The sequence below is a fragment of the Fistularia commersonii genome, chromosome 1 (assembly GCF_037954325.1).
Source record: "Fistularia commersonii isolate RoL2024-O1a breed Wild chromosome 1, RoL_Fcom_v1.0, whole genome shotgun sequence".
NCBI classification, from domain to species: Eukaryota; Metazoa; Chordata; class Actinopteri; order Syngnathiformes; family Fistulariidae; genus Fistularia; species Fistularia commersonii.
In genome coordinates, this window is record NC_141284.1 from 9,579,085 (window position 1) to 9,599,260 (window position 20,176).

The window sequence follows — 20,176 nt, forward strand, 5'->3', positions numbered from 1 at the left end:
CTCTAACCCGGAACCACTCCGATATTACGCTGTTTATGATGTGTTAGAACGTCAGCTGTTGGTACTGTTATTATGAGATAAATAAAGTGGTAGACACGTCTAAATATTGTAAGGGGATGGATTCGTATAGCTAAGAAATACTGGCCTTTTAAACAAACCGTGATAACGTTTAACAACATTCAAAGCGAAGTCAACGTACTGACTAGCAAGACTTAGCAGGCTAGCTGTCGTATTCCCTGACTACTTGGGTGCTGGCCGGACGGAAAAGATATGTCGTGCAATTTGTTGGAGTTTTGTCGGCTCCAAGAGCTCAACTCGGTAAGGGACTACTTGTTCCAGACACAGAAAAATGACCCGCCAGAGGAAAAGGATAAAACAGGTACCCTCTCAGAGACACGTAAACTGACAATCCGAGTCCTCAGTTCAGTTAGCTGCCTCTGGATAGTGATATTTACTTACGAATGTATAAAATAAAGTAATTGACCTTTAAAATGTAGTACATACTACTTTGGCAAATTAATGGGTATTGAGAATGATAGGAGAAAGTTTGTCTTTTGGTTATTGAATAGCATTATTCAGGGGTCTGTTTATCACGTCACGTCGCAGCTACCCAAAGTCATAGCAAGTCCACCCAATTGTGCTCTGCTTCTCTGCAAAAATACGTCTTCTATTTGGAGGTTAAGATGATTTCACAAGTGAAGTTAATAAGCTGCAAATTTAATTGAATAACATTTACATTTTAATATGGGTAAAACCTGCTTTTGGCTCAATGTACATAAAACACATTATTGTTCTTGATCGTCACTCACATGTCACTGTAATGTAAAATTATTTAACACTCAGGCACAGAAGCATGAGAGATATTACTAAATAATCATTCAGTTTGTCTACTTCCTATTCTTGCGAAGTCATTCTCCCAATAGTGATTCCAAAATAGGTTTCGTTATTATAACCATCATTTGCTCTTTGTACTTTATCCAGTTTTGTTTGATTTTGCTCTAATTTTTTGTTTACAGAGCAGAATGTCTTTAATTTCACATTCTGCATTGGTTAAATGAAGAACCAGTTAATTCAGTCCCTTTGGTAGAGAAGCTTATTGAAATGATTCAACCCAGATACTACAATTGGGTGAATAGCATTTCAGTCGCTGTTTAGTTACTGATAGCTTGCATTGTATGACCCAATGGATCTGTAAGAACCTGACATTTCTAGCCAGAGGACTGACCGCTCGGGAAGGACAAATATCCCCAAAATCCTCACTGTCACTGTGGTTTCAGACAGTTAATTGATATTGACCTTTCACCCTTTGCCCCTATCTGTAAAGGGGGAGTGTGGCATAGGGTGTTAGATGGTCATCCTTGGAACAGAAGATTCGTGGTCTGACTCATGTGCTCATCCTAGCTTGTCAAAGTGTTGTTGAGCAAGACAGTGAACCCCTAACTGCATCCCTGGCACTGCAAATGGTTCATCCATGATGAGTGGTCAAAGTTTGCTCATCTTGTGTTGTATGTATAACTGGATGTGACGAATGAAGAGATTTCTATTTCTTAACAGAAAATGAGCTTTCTTGGAACACCTCCGATTGGGCATCAGCTTGGGAGAGCGATAACGCCAAAGAGGAGGAAACCACTTCTAGCACAACAGTCTGTATTCTTGTATTTTATCAAGCATTAGTGGTCTGATGCTTCAGTGTTTGTGTATATAATGCATGCATTAAGTGTACAATTATGCAGTGATATCAGAATTCCCCTTCATCTATCAAATAGCAATTGTTTAATTTCCAGGATAAAAACTTTCATTTGCAAATATTCAGTTTTGAAATGAAACAGAGGATCTAGCTATGGTTTAATATACATATACCACAATTAGAAATGGTTCATTAAAGAAAACATGATACTTGTGGAAACAGTTACAACAGAATGTTACATTCTGGGGAAGAATCACATTTTTAGACCACAGCAGTCATAATTTTCCTTGTTCTTACTCCAAGGAAGAAGATGCATACAGAAGAGGAAAAAAATTGATTCTCATTAAAAGAAAATAATCAATATTCTACATACATCTGTTAAATTCATTTTGAAAACTGAAAAGAAACAGTGCAGTCAAGTGAATAGATTCTTTTCTCTGTGACTTAAACACATACAAAAATACCTTGAATACCATGCTGTTAGAGAATAGTTAATGATACCAGGTTCTTAAACAAGGTAGTTAGATTTGTCACCGAGTTTTTGTTATTGATGATATTTTGTAAATTTTTCAGTTTTATCCTGCTTCAACCCGCCTCTGCTTTATATGAGCCCAAAGTTGTTTTCTGTGAATTTCCCATTTACATATGCAAAGTAATTCATGCTCTCCACCTGCTGTGCTCTCCTCATGTTCAGGGGGAGATGGCGGAGCAGTATAGACCTTGGTTGCAGGACTGTGTTGTTTCTCTGTCGCCCTGTTCAGACCTTCTAGTTATTGCCCATGAGCAAAACGCTGTGTTCCTCTCAGGTCAGATAATCCATCATACAGTCAATTATTGTTGAAGATGCAGAGGAGTGATGGTTCACTTTTGTTTTTTAACATTACTTGCAGCTAAGTGGCGTACAGATGACACTGGTAGGGAGGAGATGACCCTGTGCATGACATGGACCGGAAGCCTCAGCACTGATGAAAGGTGGAGGAGGGGAAAGTTAGATCAGGATAACATGACAATTATTTATTAAAAGAGACAGTGCCGCAAATTCACATCTGCTTGTTTTCTTATTGCAGGGAGTCTGTCAGCAGTTCCATCTGTATACCACTGGCAAGCCAGAAAAGGTCAACTATTTCCGCTCTTTAGTGAATGACCTGCACAGTGATTTAAATCTGTTTTTTGTGAATTTATAGGAGTTCCACTGGACAACCTGACTGGACATGTGTTGTTGTTGGATTCACCTCTGGATATGTCCGATTCTATACCGAGGTCTTATCTTATGGAAGCTCTTGTAGCTTTGGAAAAAAATGTGTTTAACAATTTAACAAGTTTTTGTTTGAATTGAAATGATGAAATGTAAACTTGATGTGTCCTTTTAGAATGGGGTTCTCCTCCTGGCCCAGTTGCTGCATGAAGACCCTGTTTTAAGGCTTAAGTGTCGTACATATGAGGTCCCTCGACATCCTGGAGTAATTGAGCAGGTAGCATCTGTTTGACTTTTGCGTACCAAGATCTATTTATGATATTTAAAACTTGTGTTTAAACAAACTGTCTAGAATTTGTGTGACCATTTTAAAGATTCCAGCACAAGTTTGATTTTTTATTAATCTAATCACAGCATGAGGAGTTGAGTATCCTCTACCCTGCTGCACTGGTCACCATAGATGGCTTCAGCCTCTTTCAGTCTCTGCGAGCTTGTCGAAATCAGATGGCCCGAGGTATTCTGTTTTGGTGCGTGCGTGCATGCGTGCGTGCGTGCGTGCGTGCGTGCCTGTGTGTGTGTGTTAAAAGTTAGAAGAAGATGTACTGACAAGCTAAAAGACAAATGAAAAAGATGGTTGCTTGTTCATAATCTGGCAATGCTCTCTTTTGAAATATCATACAATATCACTATATTTAGTTTCCTACCTCCGTACCTTTCTACCTTTATCTCTTTGCATTCAGCTGCTGCAGCCGGTAGTGATGTAATTCTGCCCCCCCCTCTTGCATATAAAAAGTGGGGTCTTCAGGACATGGATGCTGTAGTTGACCATGCTAGTGTTGGTAAGAGACTTTTGATAACAACTGAGCTGATATTCATTTTCATCGGTCGATATAGCCTCATGGTTTATTACTACAGGTGCTACGTTGATGACAGAAGATCCTAAATTTGAGTATTTACTGTTGAACTTGTAAACTTTAACCATATCAGCATATGACATGGATCATTGCTGTTATGAAAAACAAATGCTTTGCACAGTTGATATTCATGCTGAAATAATGTGTATTTCAGTGATTTTAGCAACCCAGTCAAATTAGGTAATTCTTATTAACATGAGCAATACATATTACCACTTTGATCTGAAAAATGGACCATTAAAATATTTTCAGTATGCCTGATAACTGACACCTTTCATCACCTTAAGCTCTTTCATGAGGATTTCAGTTGAGTATCCTGACATCAGTTTGCTGGATTAGCATTAAAGTCAGGAGACAATCTTCTCGTTCCAACACTGTTAAACACAGCTTGCGAATTTCCCCAAGGGAATTAATACAGTATCTACTGTACAGTATCTATCTACTTATTGTACTTACCCAGCTTCTTTCAGAAAAGCTAGGATGTCTGATTTTCTACACATAACTGCTAATCTTTTTCCTCCCTCCATCTTTCCATCTGTTAGGTATTATGACACTATGCGTGTTTGATCAGCTGAAGAATGCCTCTATTCTGGGGGGGTTTAATACATCAGTGAAGGGCAGCCCCCCTGCCATGAGCCAGTATGTTACTGTTGGAGGGGGGCCTTACACTGGCTTTTACTATGCTGTAGAGGTGAGTGTTTGTAGAGTCTGTTAAAGGTTCAAAGACAGATTCAAGAGATTCAAAGCATTTATTGTCACATGGACCGTGTAGAAACTTGTTTCCCTGTACAGTGAAATTCCTACTTTGCTGTCTGCAGTGCATTTGGATATGGGCTGATAGGAAGTGTAAACATTATTGTAATTATGATTATAGATATGAATATGAAAATCCCAATACTCTGATGTAACAACAAAAGCATCTATTAAGTGCAATACATGGTAATATTGGGCTTTTTCAAGACATTGGTGATTAAATATGATATTTTTATGGATATATCCCCTGAACAGGGAAGCTCCCAGCCCCTTCTTTCTCATGTGGCTCTTGCTGTGGCCAGTAAACTCACCTCAGCTCTCTTCAGTGCAGCCAGGTGTGTATGTGTACATGAAAAGCAATTATGCTACTTCTATGTGTGCTAATGCAATTTAACATATTTTCCTTGGTATTTGTCTCTGTTCAATGTCTTCCTCAGTGGGTGGTTAGGTTGGAACAAGAATAAGTATGAGGATGACGCTGCCCAGAAACAGAAGCCCAAAGTGGAGCCTGCAACACCCTTACGGATCAGGTAACAATCATAATATTTACTTCTTTTATGTCAATGTCACTGACAAAAATGTCACTGGGCTCAAGGATTTGAGATGTCCAGGAGGTATCCTGGCCAGATGCCTGAACCACCTCATCCGGCGTCACTGCACAAAGAGAGGCAACGACTATTCTGAGCCCCTGCCAGATGGCCGAACTCCTCACCCTAACTATAAGGGAGAGCCCTGTGGAGAAAACTCATTTTGGCCACTTGGATCCATGACCTTGTTCTTTCAGTCACAACTCGTTACCATAGGTATGGGTAGGAACATAGATTGATTGGTACATCGAGAGTTTCACCTTTTGGCTCAGCTCCTTCTTCACCAACACAGACCAGTGCAGAGTCTGCACCATCGCTGATGCCACACCGATCCTTCTGTTGATCTACCGCTGCATACTTCCTTCACTTGTGAACAAGAACCTGAGTTACTTGAACTCCTCCACCAGAAGTAGGACCTTTTCCCTGATCCAGGGGACACCCCAACTTTTTCCGTCTGGATTTGGAGCTGTTGATCTCCTTCTAGTTTCAGTTTTAGCAGCAAACCTCTCCAGCAAGAGCTGGAGATAGCAGGCCGATTAAGCCAACATCATCATCAAAAAGTAGAGGCCCAGTCCTGAGGCCACCAGATCGGATCCCCTCAATACCCTGGCTTTGGCTGGAAACTCTGTCCATGCAAGTCATGAACAGAATCTGTAAGGTAGGGTTCAGGCGAGACAACAAGGGCAACTCTGATGTAGTCCAACTCTCACGGGACATAAATCCAACTTGAGACCTGAAATGCGGACCAGGCTCTTGACACCGATCATACAAGGACCAAACAGCCCATATTAGAAGGTTTGGTACCCCATACTCCTGAAGCACTCTCAACAGGATTCCCCGCGGGGCACAGTCAAATGCCTTCTCCAGGTCTGCAAAACACATGTAGACTGGTTTGGTAAACTCCCATGGACCCTCAAGGACCCTGCCAAGGGAGTAGAGCTGGTCCACTGCTCCACGACCAGGACGAATACAGCACTGCTCCTCCTGGATCCGAGGTTCAATGACCTGGCGGACCCTCCTCTCCAGCACCCCCAAGTAGACTTTTCTAGTGAGGCTGAGGAGTATGATTTCCCCCTGTAGTTGGAGGACTCTCTATGATACCTTTTTTTAAAGAGGGGGATCACCACACCAGTTTGCCAATCCAGAGGAACAACCCCCCGCCGTCAACGCAATGTTGCATAGGCATGTCAGCCACGAATGCCCTACAACATCCAGAGCCTGAAGGAACTCTGCAGATCTCATCCAACCTCAGGGCCCTGCCACCAAGGAGTTTTTTGACTGCCTTGACAACTTGTGCCCCAGTTGGGGAATCCAACGTCCCCCAACTCTGCTTCCTCATTGTAGAGCATGTCATTGGAATCGAGGAGGCCTTGGATGTATTCCCTCCAATCCACAAGATCTCGAGTAGAGGTCAGCAGCCTGCCATCCCCACTGTATACTATGTTGACGGTATACTGCTTCCTCCTCCTGAGTCGACGGAGGATGGACCAGAATCTCCTGGAAACCCTCTGGAAGTCATTCTCCATGACCTCACCGAACTCCTCCCATGCGCAAGTTTTTGCCTTGGCAACCAAGAAGCCATGTGCCGCTCGGCACCTGTCAGCTGCCTCTGGAGCCCCACTGGCCAGAAAGGCTCAGTAGGGCTCCTTTTTCAGCTTGATGGCATCCCTCACCACAGGGGTCCACCAGCAGGTTCAGGAGTACCGTCTCAACAGACACTGACCACCTTATGGACACAGCTTCAGTCTGCTGCCGCAACCATGGAGGCACGGAGCTTGGTCCGCTTGGACTCAATGTGTCCCCTGTCTCCTTCTGGACATAGTTGGAACTCTTCCAGAGATGGGAGTTGAAACTTCCTGACAGGGAACAGAGGTCCACATGTGCATACTTTTATGTATGAACATCTGGCTAAACAACTATTCCTATCATGTTCATTAGGGACAGTCCAGGACGAGCACAGTAGTCTGTTGTTTCTTTTTGTGGGGGCAAAAATATACAAAGTGTATCCGGAAAGAATTCTCAGCACTTCACTTTTTCCAGAGTGTATGTTATAACCTTATTTCAAAATTGATTAGATTCATTTTTTCCCTTAAAAGTCTACACACAACAGCCCATAATTATGAATTATTATTTTATCATTATCATATCATTTGCAAAATTATTCTTTAAAAACCTGAGTTATCACATATGCAGTATGTAAGTATTCATAGCCGTTGCTCAGGACTTTGTTTATGCACCTTCAGCAGCAATTACAGTCGCTAGTCTTCTTGAATATAATATATAATAATAATTATATTAAAACACACTGTATTTATCATCTATATTTTTGCTTTGTTTTTAAATCGAACAAATATCAATATTAATGTAGCCCTCTCGTACCCAGCTGCTTAGATTGGTATACATCTGAGGACCTGATGTTCTGTTCCATGAGGGGTTGGTGCAAGCCAGGCATTGTGGTCACCAAAGTACTTGCAGTACTTGCTTTATGTTGATGTGGTTCTTTAAGTAGGTAGTGCTTTGGTGAAACAAAAACCCCTCCCTAATGAGTTCACACAAGGTTATGTCAGTTGATTGTCCCCTCTTGGGTTCTATTGTAATAAAATTTCCCATTGTGACAGCCAGTATATTGTCGCTGTGCATGTGTCACCATTGTTAAAATGTAGCTGTTTATATACTCTCAAAATGTTGATATACTCTTGATGCTATTTGTGATATTCTTTGATTTTCTTCCATTAATTCATTGTGTTAATTTTCACAGCCCTATATTGTGTGTACGTTCCTTCTTCTTTCAGATATGGTCTCCCAGACGCTCGTCGACGTGGAGAGTCCATCTGTCTATCCCCTTGCAACATGCTTGCTGGGGTGACTGATGACTTTGGCAGAGTCACAGTGCTGGACTTGGCCAGAGGTATAGCAATCCGTATGTGGAAAGGTAAAGAAACTAGTTGGACAACTATAGCTTCATATCACTGAGTGATACTTGTGTACCAATGTTCTTGCATAGAGCATAGTTTTGCCTCAGGATGCATAAAGATTAGCGGGTATGTCTTTTGAGAGAACATCCACATATATTTTGTATGCAGGATCTCGAACAATAGTTTTTATCATGGATAACCTTTTCACTGTTTTTGTATTCCATTCTTTTTTATATAGCCATGTCAAGATTTGAATGCAAGAATAACTAACTTGATTTGATTGTCGAAATTGTTTTACTTTTGGCTCTTTCACCCATATATTGTCTTACAATTTTTCAACTTCAGGTTATCGAGATGCTCAGCTAGGTTGGCTGCAGCTTCCAGAAGATCGGCCTGATCAGGATTTCTCCCCCTCATCTTCCTTCATCCGACGAATTGCACTTTTCCTGGTCATCTATGCTCCCCGCAGAGGAATCCTTGAGGTTTGGGCGATGCAATATGGGCCTCGAGTTGGAGCCTTCACTGTAGGAAAGCATTGCAGGTATCCAGAGTACACTGTTTTCAAGGTGTCAACAGTTACTAATAAGCATAAGATAATATGACTGTTCAGTCATATACATATTTGCATCTATCGCAGTTCACATATTCTGGTGTGTTTTTTCAGGTTGCTATATGCAGGCTACCGTCTTATGGGAGTTAACAGTGTGACCAGTCAAGGCTGGCAGCTCCATACCCAGCAAGTGTGTCTGCTGGATCCCATCACAGGAGCACTTAGGACAGTCAACGTAGCCTTTCACTTGGCACTCAGGTTGATAAGAGTTTGCATGTTCTCCCCTGTGTCTGTGTGGGTTTCCTAGGGGTTTCCGGTTTCCTCCTGCAATCAAAAACATGCAGAAGGTGAACAGGAAAAATTGCCCTGATGTGTAAATGAGAGCGTGAATGGTTGTCAGTCTGTACATATGGCCCTGTGATGGACTGTTGACCAGTCCAGAGTGTACCCCGCCTCTGGCTTGATGGCTGCTGGGATAGGCTCCAGTATCCCCCGCAACCTTGAGTAAGATAAGTGGTAGACAATGGATGAATGGATGAAAGTGAACTGTATAGGACATTACACAGATGACATATTGATCAAACTGCAAAATGCATATCATAAATTAGATATATCTGTTATAAAAAGATATATAAATTGCTTGAACTATATAGAGTCCATTTTCTGAATGTATTCTTAGTATGAAATGTATCCTTAATCTTTTTACAAATGATACTGCTCAGTGGATAGAGACTTTTTGAATCATTAAAGGTTTGCTGCAGCCTCTAAATTTCTAGGTGTGAGTAAACTATCCAAGCCTCACCTCTTCATGTCAATTTCAGTGACAAGAAAAGTGAACGAGCCAAAGACATTCATCTGTTAAAGAGATTGACCACGATCCTTGGAAGCAGAGAAAGTGAGCCTGGTAAGATGGAGGGAGAATACATTTTTTTAAGGCATCCCATCTCAAACTAATATATTAACACATTACATCTTGAAATACATACTATTTAAAAACTTAAAATTAAAGTTGTTTCAAAATAATTATGGCTTGCAAATGTCTGGCAAATGGGAAGTAAACATCATTTATACAATCTCAGATCTAAAACGACCAGATTGGCCTGTGGAATACCAGCAGCTGTCATTTGAAATTGTCAGTTGGTTCCAATGTCTTTCTTTTTTGACAAAAGCTGAAGTTTGAGCACAGGTTGTGCTCAAGACCTTGTAGCTCTCTTTATAGCTGTGAAAGACTTGATAGTTTCCTTATCATTAACTGTAATGACAAGATAGCAGTAAAGCAGAACTGTTGAAATTAAGATGAGTTCTGGAAAATATCAAAGACAATGACCTTTCTGAAAAGAAATGAAAAACACCTGTTGTTCTTGGTAAAAAAAAAAAAAATCCAGAATGCTTTCGTGGATTTAGGCAAGCCCATGTTCCATCTCTGCAAATGTCATGTTTTCTTGAAGCTTTGGCCCTTACTCATTTTGCGAAAAAAACACATTGATTTAGATATGTGAATTTGTAGCAGCATGTAATTTGGTTAAGATTGACTAAAATATAACTATTGATTAGCATGTACATTTCTATTTCAGTGTCTGTATTTATTGTTTGTTTCAGACATCTTTGAAAATGAAGCCATGACAGTGCTGCTGGATATCAAACATCCAGATATTAAAAAGCAGGTAAAATGATACATTTATCTCACTTTTTTGTAAAAAAAATTGAATGACAAATATTTGCTGTCACAAGGCATTGATATTCAGGTCTTAGTTTCTGTATGTACATTTTAGGCACTCGAGTCTCTGCTGTTAAGTAGGAATGTGCCTTTATCATGTCTCACAAGGATCACATCCATGTTGCTCAGCACTCTGCAGCTTCAAGGTAAAAGAATTGGCCCGTTTGTAAGACAGCATTTATGTCTCTGACCTTTAAAATTGATGGATTGAAAGGTATTTATAATCTGTGAATGTTAATTACAAGCTAACCAGTTCCCAATAAAGGAGATGTTTTTTGTAATACTGGTACAATATAAATAGGTTCCTAATTATTGGTCTTTTTTTCATAACCATCTTGCATTACAGACCAAGACCAAGAGCAAGTGGATCCAGGATTATTGCATTTCTGTTCCTCTCAGCTCAAACTGCTTCACCTTTACACTGACATCCAGAACCTACACCTCACTGCAGACAGAGAAGACAGCACTGAAGCTGTGGGAACACACACACACACACATACATTCATACATACATACTAATTGTTATCATTATCTTGATATTTAGTATTTCTTCAGCCTTATTTAATAATCTTAATTAGCTCTTAAAATGAAATTGTTGCTTGATCCTTTTTATTGACAAAATTATCTATTATCCCCATTCCCCTCAGCCGGACACCCTTGAGGGTTTACAAGAAGAATTGTCTCGCCTGAACCCTACCTTACAGCGCTATGCCCAACTCACGTCACGGCTCAGTGTTTCATTCACCCAGGACTCCCCCGACTTACCGCTGCCAGTCCAAACTCTCCTCTCCCAAATGGAGTACACTGAGGAGGGGCAGTTGTGTGTGAAACGTGGATCTGATATTCAGTGGAACCAGCTAGGTGATGAGACCTGTCTTATCTATCAAAAATCCTCTTGCTGTCATGTATTTTAGATCACTGCCGGAGGAACTCCACCCCCTTTCTTGTCTGCACCATCTAAACTTTTTCAAGTCTATATTTCAATAATTCATCAACTTGTAAAGTTTATTTAGTAATATTTGTTCAGGACACAAGAGCCAAACCCAGTTTATAACAGAAGAAGGTTATCTTGTCAGTCTCAGGGCTCACACCAGTTATCTGGTGTCAGCAGTCAAATCTACAAATGTCACTATTCAACAGTCGCATCTACAAATAATTTAGTCCAGTGTGATATCCATTGTCCTGCTTAATATGTTATGACTAGAGTCTGACCCCTCGAATAAAACCCAGATAGATAGGTGCAGGGAATGCAGTGTCATTGGCTAATGATAATTATAATAATGATAATGGTAATATGATATGAAGATTATTTAATTGAGTTTTATTTTTGTGCAGGAAACTTCATGTTTTGGGCTTGCCTTTGTAGCAGAAGCCCCCTGCGTAAAGTCTGTGACAGACTACAACACTCTGGCATCAGTCCACAGCAACTACTGGTAAGACAGTGGGATAAGTGAAATTCGCAGCTCTTCACATGGAGCTCAAAGGCACTGACAAGGCATGTGGAGGCAAATTGTAATTTAATACAATAAGTCAGTTGTAGTTTGGTTGATTCTATACTGCAGGTTTGATTTTTATCCCTGACTTTTTGTCAGTCTCTTTTGTTAAATGTGTGGCTGCAAAGGGAGAAAGAGGTGCTACAGAAACCAGACCAAAGTGTAAGAAACCTTTACACACTACTTGTTATCCTAAGCAACATGAAAGGTATGTATTCTTGCCCATTATTTGAAGGTGTTTATTTTCTGTATGCTTCATATAGGAACAGTGGAGTTTAAAATGGACATCTAAATTGGGTTACTATCTCTCACTCTCTTCATTAGGTTCAATAGAGGAGTCATGGGACACTCAATCTGTGTCACCTTGGTGGCAGCAAGTCCGACAGATATGTGTACTGTCACACAATTCTGCAGCAGCTCTTCTTGCTGCCTTCGCAGGTCATTGTGCTGTGAAGAAGAGCATCACCAGTCGTGTGGACAGCAAGGTGGAGAACACTCATGCATACAGTGGTGAACCCTTGTGGGAGTTAATGAAGAGGAAGTACTGATAATAGTATTAATTTTGTATGTCATGTTTATGACAGTTACCTTCAGAGTGGGAGGCTGTTTCATTGGAGTTGGAGCAGTGGGTGGTTTGTGTCCATCAGCTGGAGGATCTGCTTGTGCTGCAGACTTTGCTGTTGATGCCTTGGTCCAATGGATCAGTGGTTGGCTCTGTAGCACATTGCTCTGTTAAAACCCTCCTGGAGGGTGGCAGAGGTACGTCTGTTGTACTTTGCCAGCATGTCTGCCTCTCTGTTATTGCTGTCTGCTTTGGTTTCTCTATCAATATATGTTCTGCTTTCAGTACCCAGTCTGCTTTCGACTAATACTTTGATTTATTATATTTAAAGGGGGTGTTACTGACAACATCTCCAAGTGGGTGTTCAGGCACAATTTTTCCCCTGAGCAGCTAAAGACATTTCTTCAGAAGAAAGAAGATAATGTAGCTTATGACAAACAAGAGTGGAAAGCAAGAGAAATTAAGGAGGGGGAGGAAAAATTCCAAGAAGTCACTGAAAGAACTGCAGGTCTAGAGAAACACATTATGCTTATGATACATAATCTACAGATTTAAGTCACATGTCAATTCAAAGAACATCAGCTTTTTCTTTAATTTATCTATACTTAATTCCCCTCTTCGCAGAGCTGTTTCAGGCAGTATGCCAGCGGTTTCCTCACTCTCTCTCACCTGACCTGCTCTTTGCACACTGCTGCTGGGAATATGTGGTTCAGTGGAACAAAGACCCAGAGGTGCAGTCAAACTGTAATTTACCCCACAGGTTTTTGTAATAGTTGTTGCTATGAATGATCCGAAAGCAACCTTCTGTTAAACTGTGATACCACTAGCTGTTATTTGCCCTTTCTATATAATTGTTTGTCTTTCTGTTAAGACAATAACATCAGTAACAAAGTAATGCATTTATAATTCCATGTTCAGAAATCGGGATTTGCACTTGCTTCTTCCTAGGCAGGGCTGTGCTTGCTCCAGGCAATAGAATATTTGAAACTGGTTTCCAGTCCACATATTCAACTTGGTAAGTATGTAATAGCCTGATTTTTTTTCATAGTGTGCAGACGTTATACATATTGTGGTCATGAGTTTTTTTTCATGGATATAATTATAGCAGCCTCAGAACATTTTAATTACTCAAGGTATAAAACTCAAATGTTAAAATGTACAAAACAGTAACAATGTTCACCTTTAAAAATATCTAGTCTTGTAGCTTTTCATAATTTTGTTGCTTGAGCACCAGTGGCTGGCTGGCTGGCTGGCTGGCTGGCTGGCTTGCTTATTCAGTCATTCATTCATTCATTCGTTTATTTATTTATTAAGTTATTTATTTATTTACTTATTTATTTAATGCAACAAGAATCTTTCTCACAGGTATTTGCACAATGATGTGGAGCACATTCATTGTCAAGCGTTTCTCAGCAGCAGCATTCCTTATGGAGAAGGTTTGTAATACCACACAGTATTGTTTGTTTGCTCCAGTCTGTTTTATTGGCTGAAGTTTAAAAGAAAAATTCAACTTGATTTTTTTTATTTTTTATTCTAGGTCGGGAAAGCACCTAAAGATCGACTGTGTCGACGGGTTAGTATTTCTATGACTATTTATATATATATATATATATATATATATATAGGCATAACCGTTCCACTACTTGGACAAAGAAATTTCCCCTATGTGGATCAATTAAGTTTATCTTAATAGACTCTTGAAGCTGATCTTAGTGATTGTTGTTAAGAAACTAACGTCTGTTTTTAATACATATAGGATGTGGGAATGAGTGACAAAGCCATGACATGTTTCCTGGGCTGCTGTGTCCAGCTGCTGCAGATCCTCATGGAGGTGACTAGACAGTTGGTTATCATTGCAGTGAAATCAGTTCCTTTTGTCCTATGCATTATTGTTTTAAGGGATGAAGAACAACCAGTGGCTAGAATCTATCCAAAACAAGACATGGACAGTGACTCCAGCTCTTGTCCTATGCAATGCATATCTCGTCCCTTTAGAAACTGATATATCTCTCATTATAGTTGAGAGAGATATTTCTCAATATACTGGAATCATACCAAATGATTCCCCAACCCTAATCAAATCTTGATCATCATTATGTTCATGACAAAACAATGTATTTGTTTATGTTCTTTAATGATATCCTCAAAAGTCACATGTGTTATGTATCTGATAATACATCATATCCTTTGATATGCTGATGTGTTTTTTTGACCATGAATAAGAGAAGTGGGTTAGTGTGCTCATGTATTTGAAACTTACCCAGTAAATCATGGGTTTTGCAAATGTCACTTGGGCCTATTTTTTGAAAATTAGAATAAATATCATTGACAGCTAGCTAAGTGTAATATTAATAACAAATATTTTCATTCATGATTGTCTTAAGATTGTCTCATATTTAGATTTTTTATTATCAGAATCAGAGAACCTTAATTTGTCCCTGGGGGCAAATGTAGTACATGGGGTGGCATAGAGCAGATCTAGAGCAGATCCAACATCTCTAAATGTATAATAAAAATAGATAATTACATTTTTGTTTACATTTTTCACTTTACTTTTTACCTTTATAATATAAAGTCCAACATGTAAAAAAACATTAAAAAAAAAAAAAAAAAACTCCATTTGTGTAAATACTTGTACATCTGTACAAAGGGCAGAAGAACAAGTGTACATATGGGCAATTAGCTCCACATTTATACAATAATAAACACAAGCAGCACTACACTTAGGGGTGAGGGAGGGGTCAAGAGGGGGGTTTTCAAAGCTTTGGAGATAGAGGTTGCCCTCTGGGTTTGGCATCAGCGACAGCGGAGTCCGCGACCTGAGGGGAGCCACTCAAAGCCGGGGACAGTTAGTGGGATGGATCCTAAAGGATTCTTTTGGCTGTTATAGTTTTAGTTTTATTGGAGTTTAATTAGTTGTATTTTTACTTTAAACTTTATCTATCAGTTGTGCTTAGGTCAGGCACATACTTGACTTTATTCCATGGACTAAGGCTAAATGATTGTGCTTCATACACAGTATCATCGTTTTAAGGGAAAATTGATACTTCACTATCCCATTTTGCAAGATTTTGCACAGATAATTAGCCAGCCAGTTCTCCTGTGTTAACTTGCAGTTTCGAACACAGAGTAGCAGTATTAGTTCACTGAAGTTACAAATTTTACATCTGACTATGCAAGCAAAAAGCAGATGTGAAAAACACTAATTTCCCCCTTGATGTGTGGTTTAGAATATGGTCGAATGTTTTTACTCAGTAGCTTGAGAGTTTCTTCTGCTGTATTCAAAACAGTTAACTAAATTATTCATTGGTCACTTAAGCACCTCTTTGCAAATATAAAGTGTTCTCCTTCATGTTCTTCTAGGCAGACTCGGCAGTGGAGGAGATTCCCTGTCCAGAGCTGTCAACAGATGAGGCCTGGTGCGGAGCAGAGGGGCCTGTCTCTATTGTTGAAATATCCCTCGAGCAGAAAGGTGTCCACTACCCCCTCGTCCAGCACCATTATCTGTTAGCCTCATTGCTACATGCAGCCATGACCTTCAGTCTTAAGGTCAAACCTCTCAGCCTGTTTGACAGCAAGGTAATGGAGCACTTTTGTTTTGATGAGAAGCCATTGGTGCCAAAGATAAGAAGCGTACAGTGAAGATTTCACATTTGAATATGCCACTAAGTTTTAAAACAGTGTTACCTGTCACATCTTAAATTATTATACTGTACATAACTCTATTTCTGCCATGTTGAAAATCCAGACTATATGATACTCAAAACTAGTAGATGCATTTTGGTCAAATTTGACAAATTTGGTCTAAATTTCATGTATTGTGTATCTGCAGCACTTTCTGATTTCAAACAAGAACTAAAACACCTATTCATGAACCCAATATATTTGTATTTTTACACCAGCATTATGATACACCATCATATTGACAAAACTATTTATACTATATTCATATGTTACAGGGTAAGAATGCTTTCTTCAGAGATCTGACAACTATTCAGCTGATGCCAAGTGGGGACATGGATCCAGGACTGGGTTCCTTACGCCAAGAGGTAACCTTGAAACACAAAGGGTAAAAAAAGACTCCATCTATAAACAGATACATCTTTTATGACTTATTAAACCATTTGTGTGGTCTCCCTCAGTTTCTCATGCAGGTGCTGACTGGCTGGGTGCAGGCTATAGATGATCCCTTCAGTTCCTCCTCTGACTCAAAGACCACCTCTTTACCAAGTGATGGCCCTAAAGCAGACTGTTGGCCTTCACTGTGTCTGGAGCTGGGCTCCCTGTTACAAGTCGACCTTGACATCCTGCGACGACATCTCATCTGCCAGCTTTACAATCAGGGCTTGGACCTGAGGGCTGAAGAGGTCAGGAAAGCTCTGTTTGGAGGATTGTATTGCCCCAAGCTTCATTTCCGTGTGGAGTGTAATCCTTAAGAAAGACAGAAGCTTATGTATAATGATGCAGCCTCTTTAAAATGTCTTTGCAGACCATGATGCTCTTGTCTGCTTTACATGTTAATCTTGAGAGTATGGTATTATTCTCCTATCCCCAAGGTGATGCTTGAGGTAGAAGACAAGGATGTGCTGGGCTCTCAGCTGCTAGTATTAACTGGCCAGAGACTGAGCTACTCACTGCTCCACAGTCAGAGCCAGACACAAGCAGCCATGGAGCTACTAGCTCGCCTACCACCTACCCTGTGCACATGGCTTAAGGCAATGGTGAGATGTCAACATTGTTATCTAATATAGGTGCTCTGAAAGGGTGGATGTGGTTTTTATATTTATGCACACAGGAGGGGTATGTTTATTCTGGAGTTTCGTTATGAATATTCAGGGGGGGAGGTGGCACAGATGGTTGATTCCCAGCTCCTCCTAGCCTGTCTCAGTGTTGTTGAGCACAACACTGAACTCCAAACTGCTCCCCAGTTACTGTTCAGTAGCTGCCCTCTGCTTATTGTTCAATGAGTTAAATGCAGTGGTCAAATTTCTCTGATGTTGTGCTCTATGTATAACTGAATCTGATTATGGATGAATTCTTTCTTATTTGTTGCACTGGTTGCGTGGTAATAGAACTTTACATTAATGAATATCAAAAGCTTAATGTTAATATGGTTGTCATAAAAAAAACACAATGTAGACAATTTACTGTTTGAAAAGCTTATTTCTTAAAGTCCTTGATTTAATATTAAAATAGACCTGCCCTAAGCTGTAGTATAGTTGTTTTGTTAGTTTACGGTTATGCAAACTAACTACTTGATTGTCACCAAATACATTTATTCAACAAAGTTAAATTAGTTTGTCTAATTTCTGTTTGCTCCTGCAGGACCCAAGTGAGCTGCGGTGTCCCCTGGTCCCCCTGTCTCAGTCTAGGCGGCTTGTCAGTCATTTGATTGAAATGCTGCCAGAGAAGCATGCTCAGTACAGCCTGGCTTTGCACCTTATGGAGGCTGTGGAGGTACTTACAACAGAAGATTGATCTGGAGGACTTCTTTAAACTTTGTGAAGTTTGGAAACAGATGCATGAGGGGATCACAAGTAACAAACAGCTTTCTAACGTTCAGTTTCTTTGTTTTCATCTTTCATCTTTTTGGTAGCAACACAACAAAGTGTTTTGATAGAAATAATCATATATAGAGGAAAGTAATGACTTTTAACCTTTTTTTTTGATGCCAGATTGTGTTAAACATGTATCAGACTTATCGAGGCTACATCTTTCCAATTAATTATTGGATGTCCTTGTTATTAGCGATTTGAAGAAATTGGGTATGTCTTTGTCATCAGTCAGTTTTTCTGCTCTATTTTCATCTGATTAATGCTGCGTAAAATGCTACTTTTTGGGTGTCCTACTTGCCTGACATGTCAATTCTGTTTAACATCATCCCTCCCTCTGATTAAGTCATGTATCAAAAACTATGAACCTAATTTTTGTTATTGATGTATGCAGACATTACGCTATTCACTGTGCCAGGTATCCTCTGTTCTTAGCCCCTTGCCTTGCTTTCCTCAGGTCAGCACTATACAGAATAAAGAGGTTTCTAAAAGGTTAGTTGTTGATCTTCTCTTCCTTTCATCTGCTCCTTTCAGGGATCCCTACAATGGATCATTTGCCTCAATGTAACTCCCATCCTCTTCTGCCACACCAGCAAACTTCATGTCCTCTTTCCTTACATTCATAAAGCTCCTCTTTGGTCTTCCTCTAGGCCTCCTACCTGGCAGCTCCATCCTCAACAAATGATTCAACAACTTTATTCCTCTATAGTTACCACTATTCTCCACATCTCCCTTGTTCTCAAAAATCAGCACCAGCATACTTCTCCCATTGAACTACCTTGTCAAAAACTCTACTGCTACTTCTCCTAAACACTACCACTGGACCAACTGCCTTTCCACTCCTCATTCTTTTCAATACCCTCCCCGGCTCACCTACACCAATCTCTACTACTTTGTGATCCCCAACACACATCTCCTCTACTCTTTGTTCTTGCACTTTTGGCACATGTCAATACATTTAGATATCCTTAAATCACCCTAAACTACTGTGCATTTTTACCATTTCTATCTCTGTTTTGCCAATTTTCACAAATTAGTCTTTTGCTCGTGACTGTCCGACTGCAGTTCTTTGCAGGACATTGTACGCCCTTTGTTTGACCTTTTCTTGGTTCTTAGCGTCCCTCTTTCCGCACATACATTCCTGTACTTCCTTTTTTCACCACCAAGTGTCCTCGGCTACTTACCACCCAGATGTGACTCCAAGTTCTCTCCAACCAGTCTCCCTCATCACATTTGCTGCAGCTGTCCAGTCATCCAGTCTCCTCCTGACCTGAGCCTGTCTCAATTTCTCCCTGAAAACTACACACTTAGTTCTCTGCTTTGCTCTCATCTTCCTTGCCATGAGTCATTCTATCCACCAATGATGCACCACCTACACTGCCTATAAATAGTGCTCACCCCACCTTGGGTTTTTTCTCTTTCTATAAATTAACCGATGGTCACGACTGCCTTTTTTTAACCAGAATTTGCAAAAACTTAATTTCCATGTCAAAGTGAAAACAAATTTGTACAAATTTCTGTCAATTGAAAATATGAGAAACATTTACATAATCACCCAATTTAAAGTGACTGGCCTAGTTGCCCAGGGGTACAGCTAGTTGATGTCACAATTAGTGAAATGGAGACGACCTTAGTACAGTCCATGTGTCAAGTGGTCGTAATATAAAAACACCTGTGTCTGAAAGGTTCAGTCTCCGGTTGATCAGTATTCCTGCTACCATTTCAAGAGAAGGATTATTGAAAAGTATAACAAAGTTGATGGAAAAAAATATGGGTATGTAAGCATTCAGTTGAAATCGTCATTTAGAAATTATTAGAGTATGGCACTTGTCTAAATCTGCTGGCCATCTGATGAGGGAAGAAAAGAACTAGTGATGAAGGCCACTAAGACACCTTTAACTCCTCAGGGATGTCAGAGCTTCAAATGGGAGAGACTGTACATGTAACAAATGTTGTTCAGGTTTTTTGTCAGTAGAGGCTGTATTGGACAGTGGCAGATAGAAGGCTACTGTTTTTTATCCGTAAAAGAACAACAGCTTGGGAGAAGACTTATTTTCTAGCAAGACAATAACCCTAAACATACAGCAAAACATACAGCAAAAGCTGTATGTTTGTATGTATGTTTAGAGAGAATAAGGTGAGTGTTCTGGAGTGGCCAAGTTAAAGCCCAGGTATCAATCCAATTCAGAATTTGATACTGGACATGAAAAGGCCTGCTCATGCCTGATCCCTGAGATACCTGACAGAGACT

The 20,176-nt window shown here is 40.1% G+C and overlaps 1 protein-coding gene across 2 annotated transcripts; it reads left to right on the forward strand.

The window, feature by feature from the left end:
- The first annotated feature begins 123 nt into the window (after positions 1–123).
- rab3gap2 (RAB3 GTPase activating protein subunit 2 (non-catalytic)) lies at positions 124–18,416 on the forward strand. 2 transcript variants are annotated; one of them, XM_086146778.1, is made up of 35 exons: positions 124–379; positions 1,555–1,643; positions 2,382–2,493; positions 2,578–2,659; positions 2,755–2,802; positions 2,872–2,947; positions 3,058–3,159; positions 3,297–3,396; positions 3,623–3,721; positions 4,339–4,487; positions 4,805–4,884; positions 4,987–5,079; positions 7,929–8,068; positions 8,397–8,592; positions 8,716–8,859; positions 9,423–9,505; positions 10,201–10,265; positions 10,374–10,464; positions 10,665–10,792; positions 10,966–11,179; positions 11,654–11,751; positions 11,911–12,019; positions 12,136–12,296; positions 12,396–12,570; positions 12,705–12,881; positions 12,998–13,104; positions 13,322–13,388; positions 13,739–13,809; positions 13,911–13,946; positions 14,130–14,204; positions 15,737–15,952; positions 16,333–16,422; positions 16,516–16,740; positions 16,930–17,094; positions 17,699–18,416. In XM_086146778.1, the coding sequence occupies exons 1-35, from the start codon at positions 271–273 to the stop codon at positions 17,849–17,851; spliced, it is 4,125 nt and encodes a 1,374-aa protein (XP_086002904.1). In that variant the 5' UTR covers positions 124–270; the 3' UTR covers positions 17,852–18,416. The 2 variants fall into 2 exon arrangements, with proteins under 2 accessions (XP_086002904.1, XP_086002913.1); XM_086146787.1 differs by lacking the exons at positions 124–379; positions 1,555–1,643; positions 2,382–2,493; ... (1 more) ...; positions 2,755–2,802; positions 2,872–2,947 and having other exon boundaries at positions 3,028–3,159; positions 3,297–3,409.
- The last annotated feature ends 1,760 nt before the right edge of the window (positions 18,417–20,176 follow it).

Excerpts from the sequence above, each read along its gene's own strand:
- rab3gap2 (XM_086146778.1), top strand. The coding sequence starts at position 271 with ATGTCGTGCAATTTGTTGGAGTTTTGTCGGCTCCAAGAGCTCAACTCG. Across the intron at positions 380-1,554 it reads AGAGGAAAAGGATAAAACAG|AAAATGAGCTTTCTTGGAAC; the intron begins GTACCCTCTCAG and ends ATTTCTTAACAG. Across the intron at positions 2,803-2,871 it reads CCACTGGCAAGCCAGAAAAG|GAGTTCCACTGGACAACCTG; the intron begins GTCAACTATTTC and ends GTGAATTTATAG.